We start from the raw sequence: 6,936 nt of genomic DNA, 5'->3' as shown, positions 1-6,936 counted from the left end.
TCACATTGCCCCCCAGGATGAAGTCAGGAAAAGAATCCTCTACATCACCTACTTTAGGAAATTAAGCAACTTCATTCGTATTCTTTCTTAATAGGAAAGGGATTTTTTTCCCCTTTAACAGAAAATGCTCCCAGGAATATGATAGAATCTTGCAAAAGTAATGCCTTCCAAGAATCCAATTATTCAGGCTCTCCCGGACTTAGAATCTTTTATCTCTCAAGGGCTCAGGTTTACCCCCTGAGGCAAGCATCCAGGAAAAACGAGAGGCTGTAAGAAAGGAGCGGTTTCTAAAGGCAAAGCAGACACCTGTTCGTTTTGAGTCCCCAGAAGCTCATACGCTGTCCTCTAATTTTCTGAGAGCAAATTGTCCGCCCAGAAGGACCCTCCCTCCACAAAATCAATTTCTGCAGACTCCATTCCCTGGTACGAATAGCTTTTTCTTTCTTGTTTGGGGAGGGTAGTGGTGGTGAACTTACCACATTGAATTACATCCAATTCTGTAATAAGGCACTGTTTTCCATAGAATGTTTCACCTTTTAAAACATATTGCCCACTTTTTTTTTACTTAAGGATTGCAAGATTTTCAGTCTATAACTTGTCTGATTTGCTTAATGTGGGTTGTGTCTATACAATGTCAAAAAGAAAACAGACAAATGAAAAACTCAAACACAATCAGCTCACCAAATTGCCCCATCAAGCAGACAATCAGTTAAACTGATATCTTTATTCTCTTAGCTAGTGGTTTGATGGATGTTGATTCCCTTAAAACTGTCAAGTCGAGGCCTCCGAGCGGGGTGAACGCCGGCCGACCGTGTGCCGGCAGCGGAGCCCCTATGGGCCCGCCTGGTCCCGGGCGCCGAGCCGCGCGAGCACCGGCCTAGTCAGTGACTTTGGGTGGGTCGTCTCCTCCCCGAGCCTCAGTTTCCTCAGCGGCAGAGCAGAGCTGACAACACTTGGCTTTAGAAGTTTGATGGGAGGTGTCTCTGAAGCCGTAGCTGGATCGAGACTACAACAAGATGGCTGACCAGGACCCGGGGGGCATTAGCCCCCTCCAACAAATGGTGGCCTCGGGCGCTGGGGCAGTGGTTACCTCTCTCTTCATGACGCCCCTGGACGTGGTGAAGGTGCGTCTGCAGTCCCAGCGCCCCTCGGTGGCCACCAAACTGAAGCCGCCTTCTAGACTCTGGAGCCTGTCTTACACCAAATGGAAGTGCCTCCTGTACTGCAATGGTGTCCTGGAGCCCCTCTACCTGTGCCCACACAGCGCGCGCTGCACCACCTGGTTTCATGACCCCACCCGATTCACTGGCACCACGGATGCCTTTGTGAAGATTGTGCGGCACGAGGGCGCCAGGACCCTGTGGAGTGGCCTCCCAGCCACCCTGGTGATGACTGTGCCGGCCACTGCCATCTACTTCACCTCCTATGACCAACTCAAGACCTTCCTGTGTGACCGAGCCTTGACCTCCGACCTCTATGCCCCCACGGTGGCTGGCCCGCTTGGGCACTGTGACTGTGGTCAGCCCCCTGGAGCTGGTGAGGACGAAGCTACAGGCTCAGCATGTGTCCTATCGGGAACTGGGCACCTCTGCGCAGGCCGCAGTGGCTAGGGGCGGCTGGCGCTCCCTGTGGCTGGGCTGGGGGCCCACCGCCCTTCGGCACGTGCCTTTCTCAGCCCTGTATTGGTTTAACTACGAGCTGGAGAAGAGCTGGCTGAATGGGCCCAGGCCAAAGGACCAGCCATCCGTGGGCATCAGCTTTGTGGCTGGCGGAATCTCAGGGACGGTGGCCGCCATCCTGACTCTGCCCTTTGACGTGGTGAAGACCCAGCGCCAGGCCGCGCTGGGTACAGTGGAGGCTCTGAGAGTGAGGCCACCACGCGTCAACTCCACCTGGGTGCTGCTGCGGAGGATCCAGGCCGAGTCGGGCACCAAGGGGCTCTTTGTAGGCTTCCTGCCCCGGATCATCAAGGCCACCGCTTCCTGTGCTATTATGAGCAGCACTTACGAGTTTGGCAAAAGCTTCTTCCGGAAGCTCAATCAGCAGCGGCTGCCAGGCCCTTGAAAGGGGCCCAGGGACTCCCATCTCCTTGGGTGGGCTGTGGGCTGAACGAGACTGAGCCAAGTGCCTTTTCCTCAGCACTGAGGGGCGGGCCCTGCGGCCTCCCCCCACCAGACCACCCTCAGGCCCTTCCCAGATCCGGCCTTCTTCCTGCTACACCCCATACCCCAGACTCAAGGATCCTTTCTTACCCCACCAAGTTCAAGACCAAATTTACTACCTGTCCCCTACCTCCCTGCCCCTGTATGTTTGCTGTAACTGGGCCTGCCTCAGTCTCCCCTACCTCTATTAATTCCTTACATCTGAAAAAAAAAACAAAACAAAAAAAACAAACAAACTGTCAAGTCTTGTAGATAGCTATACTCTGACCACTTTTATAAATAATTTCCTGTGTTCTTTCCCTTTAGAAGGGAGCAAAAATTAAAACTCTTCTGTAGTTCTTCAAGGGAACTTTGGCCAACTCCTGATGAATATCACAGGGCTAGGAATTTTACATAAATGCAGTGCAACGTCACATGCCATCTGGAACCAAAACTGCCACGGCCTGTGGAAAGGACAAGCTGATCCGTGTTGGAAGTAGTAAGACTAGAGTTCTCCTGAGAGGCAGGGATGGCAAGACTTTGTCTTTAAAGGGCCTCGTTGGTAACCTTCAGCATGAGCCCTGGATGAAAAATGGGCTATAAGCAGCCATTCTGAGCAACAATGAGATGAAGATGGACCCTTTGTCACCGACCTTTTTCCTTTTAAATCTGAAATGTTTTATTCTCAGGGTGCCATGGTCTGACAAAGTGGGAATTGGCATTGTTTTTCATCCACCCCCACCACCCTAGTTCCAATCTCAGGCTGTCCCAACCCCTCCTTTTCATATGCTGTAGCTGCAGTGAAGTACAGCTGCTCCTGGTTCAGCAACTGCCTTCTTCCAGTGCTTTAGCACAGTGGTTCTCAACCTGCCTAATTCTGCCACTCTCTAAGACAGTTCCTCATGTTGTGGTGACCCCCAACCATAAAATTTTTTTCGTTGCTACTTCATAACTGTGAGTTTGCTACTGTCATGAATCATAATGTAAATATCTGATTATGCAGGATGTATTAGGCGACCCCTGTGAAAGGGTCATTGAACCCTCAAAGGGGTCTAGATCCACAGGTTGAGAACCTCGGCTTTAGCACCCACTAGAAACACCCCGCATGTTTCCTGTCTTCTTAACTGCTTCCTGAAGCCCCAACCAAGAAGTACTCACTTGCAGCAGGCAACAATACACACAACTGTACAATATTTTGAAAAGCTGGTAGTTAATAAAACTAGATGCCCATCCCCTTCTTTATAGCCATCTTTTAACATTATACTCCTTTTTGATGGAGTTTCTAATACAAACAATTCTCAGAGACGGAAGATGTGAAGCCATTAAAGATCCTTCCAAGATGTCTTTGGGTTCACATGCTTGCTGCTCACCCAAAGGTTGGATGTTTGAGTCCGCCCTGGCATGCTTGGGAAGGAAGATTTGGCCACCTAATTCTGAAACCTCAGTCACTGCAAACCAAAGAGCACAGTTCTACTCCGACACGCAAGGGGTCGCCAGGAGTAGAAATGATCAAAGCCCAGAAATACTCATCTACCAGCACCCCAGTCTCCCCTCCTAGAACAAACAAACCAACAAACAAATGAAAGCAGCTGTTCGGTCAGAAGGATGCATTGATCACGTTCCCAAGTCTCGTAGAGCTACTCTGCGCAATGATGCCTGCAAAGAACATAGTATCGTCTGCCTTTGGGCAGAATAATGAAAACAAGATCTCATGAGTCCCATCTCCATGCGTGTCTCTCAAATTGATCACACCGTGATTTTTAAGAACAGAGCAGCCCTGGGTCATTTATTTATAATCACCTTTCATTGTTACAGTGAGGTATGCAGACACCTTGCCTCCGGGCTCTGGGGAGCTGTTCACGTTCATTAGGGAAAGGAAACAATCTTTCTTTCAAATAAGCTATTTGATTGCTTCGGGAATAAGTCTGTAATTACTGGAGCACTTGGGTATGTTATTGTTAATAAGGTGAAGAAAGCAGCCATTCTCTATTCAAAGGGGTCTTCACGCTCTTCTTCCAGAGACTGTAATTAAAAGGGGGTGGCAGACATAAGAGCATTCACTATGGGACTTTGACATGATTTTAGAATTTCAACTTTTATATCCAGAGGCTACATCAGATTGTAATTGAAGTGGACACATTCGTGAGGATTTACTACTTAAAATTTGGCAAGAACAAATTTGTGTTCTATTAGCAATAGGTAATATAGTTCCTCTGAGTTTTGAGTCATTCATCGTCCCAGTCATTTGCTCATTCAATCAGCTCATTCCATACACGTTTAGTTACTTCCTGTTGCATTCCGGGCATTGTGCTTGGCTGTAGACAGTGACCCTCATCCTCAGGAGCTCACTGAGGATGGTTTTGTTCCTTTTCCAACAGTACTATTGGCATAAAATTCACATATCATACAATTCAATAGCTCAATCGCATCAAGAAGATTTTTGCATTCATCACTACAATCAGTTTTAGAACATTTTCTTCAATCTTGTACTCATAGTTATTAGCTCCCCATTTCCATCCATTTCCCCTTCCATATCCCCCAAGGAACCGTTAATTCCGTTACTGTCTCTGTAGATTTACCTATCCTGGATTTCATATACAGGAAAACATTAAAAAACAAATATATTTTTTTTAAAAAACAATAAAAATAACAAAGTGAAACATGAAAATCTCAATTTAAAAGAAAGCAGAAAATATTAAAATTAGAACAAATTTAAATGGGTCATAAGGAAGAGCAAAAGATAGAGTGCTAAATTGTAACTTAACTGCATCTGCAACAATCCACTTTCCAATACATTCTTCATGTAAGCAGAGCTATTCACATCCCTGGTCCATGGTCAGAGGAGATTCCCCAGGGACTCAATCCAGAATGATGAGGGCAATGAATGTACAAATGCACTTTACACAATTGATGTATGTATGGATTGTGATAAGAGTTGTATGAGCCCCTAATAAAATGATTTAAAAAAAAGAACTGTAAGAGCCTCCAATAAAATGATCTTTAAAACAAAACAACAACAACAAAAGGGAAATAAAGGTTCTTTCAATTAAAACAACAAACCCAAACCTGAAACAGCTGAAACAGTCTGCAGTAGTGACATAATCTGTTGTCAATTTGAGACTTAGGAGTGAAGGGGAGGAGTTTAGCCAGTCAATCAGGTCACAGCTTGATGACCTCATTGAACAAAAACAATGGGCAGATGGTCAGTGAGCTCCCGAGGGTGAGGGTCACTTAGCCTACAGCCAAGCACAAGCATTTGGAGACACTAAGGAGAAAAATAGCTCACTGGAGGTGGGACGGATGCTCACTCCCTGGGAGAATTCCAGCTGAGAAGACACATGGAGCTATGCTAGTGCCCTGAGCTGTAGGAGCCACGTAGAGACTCCTATCAGCACTGAGATACTTTCACCGCCTCTGGATCCACAAGACTTTCCATCCACTGGCCTGTTGACCTTCCTGCATGTTGCGTCATCTCATGTGTTTTGTGAGTCTGAAGAGGACTTTATAGATTGGTATAGGGAATATGGGCTAATAATATCAGACTTATGGACTTGATCTGGAACGTTTTCTCAATATTCAATTGCTCTTGTATATAAAGCTCTTTTATATACACATAAGAGTGTCTATGAATTTGTTTCTCTAGTCTACTCAGACTGACACATAGTCTAAAGGGAGATCAAATGTTAAGATATTACATTTTAACCTAACTACGTCTGCTATAGTCAACTTTACAATGTTCTCTATAGAATAACAAGTGTTATTCATATCCATCAACTATGATCAGAGGAGATTCACTGTAGGCTAAATCCATATGTGGACCCTACAAATGGATTTTGGGCTTCTACTGTCATTCATAACTTCCTTCTGCAAATGAGGTGTTCACAATTTAAACTCTGATGCCATCCCCTCCTTTAGATTTGGATTATATTGTTTACAATCCTTGGATCACACAGACTGGTATGCTTCTTCCATGTAGATTTAGTTGATACCTCATCTGACCATTGCTTCTTGTTGGCTATTTTTGTTGTTAGCCATTTCCTTTTCTTTGTCCTTACCCTTCACCTTCACATTCATATTTAAGAGTTTGGGAGATTTTTTGACCATTTTTTTACCTCAGCCTCCCCACCCCGATGCTGACTATTTAAAACGAAAGAAAAAAAACCATTCTTGACATCAAATAAAGTATAATGTGGTGTCATTGTACATAAAGCCTAGCCTAGGAAAGCAATTCTATTTGGTCATACACAACAGGGACTGTTTTAGTAAAGGACAGTGCAAACACATTTCATACGTGTATTTCTCAGGAACTTTTTTTTTCATTTTTCTGAGGATCTATTGGAGTGGAAGGATGTAAAATTGTTTTTTTATAGCAGATCATTTTGTCAGTACATCTGGGAAACTGGTCCATTATAAAAAGAAAAAAACCGATTTGGGAATAGAAAGAGCAGGTTTCCCTGCTCTGTGGGATGGCACAGCTGCCTTTGGTGCTTAGAGCTGCAGCTGCAGATGCTGTTTAAGAACAGGGTGCTCTTCAAGTGTTTTCTCTGCAGAGTCAACTGGCACTCATATTGACACATTCCTGCCTGCCTCTCATGACCACGGACACTCCCTGGTGAGATGGGAGACAAGGCTTCATATTACATTAGTTTGGTAACAAGTAGAAACCTGTCAGATGCTGTAAGCATCAATGGGGAATTTGCTAAACGATAGAAGAGTGTGTCATGCAACCAAGGGTGGGGCTACAGCAAGACCTTGGGAGTGGCTGAGATTTCAAACGAAAACGCATTCCTATCAC

General features: G+C 45.4%; 1 protein-coding gene across 1 annotated transcript; it reads left to right on the top strand.

Moving 5' to 3' along the window:
- Positions 1-822: 822 nt before the first annotated feature.
- LOC101656906 (solute carrier family 25 member 39-like) lies at positions 823-2,165 on the top strand. Its single transcript, XM_045285962.1, is given in 3 exon segments — positions 823-884; positions 998-1,495; positions 1,497-2,165. Coding segments are annotated over 2 exon segments (1,047 nt in total). The 5' UTR covers positions 823-884; positions 998-1,016; the 3' UTR covers positions 2,065-2,165.
- Positions 2,166-6,936: the final 4,771 nt, after the last annotated feature.

The sequence above is a fragment of the Echinops telfairi genome, unplaced genomic scaffold (genome assembly GCF_000313985.2).
Source record: "Echinops telfairi isolate 266 unplaced genomic scaffold, ASM31398v2 ScPeMD7_5;HRSCAF=22, whole genome shotgun sequence".
In the NCBI taxonomy this organism is placed as follows: Eukaryota; Metazoa; Chordata; class Mammalia; order Afrosoricida; family Tenrecidae; genus Echinops; species Echinops telfairi.
The sequence above is the reverse complement of the archived record's forward strand: the minus strand, read 5'-3'. Positions and strand labels throughout refer to the sequence as shown.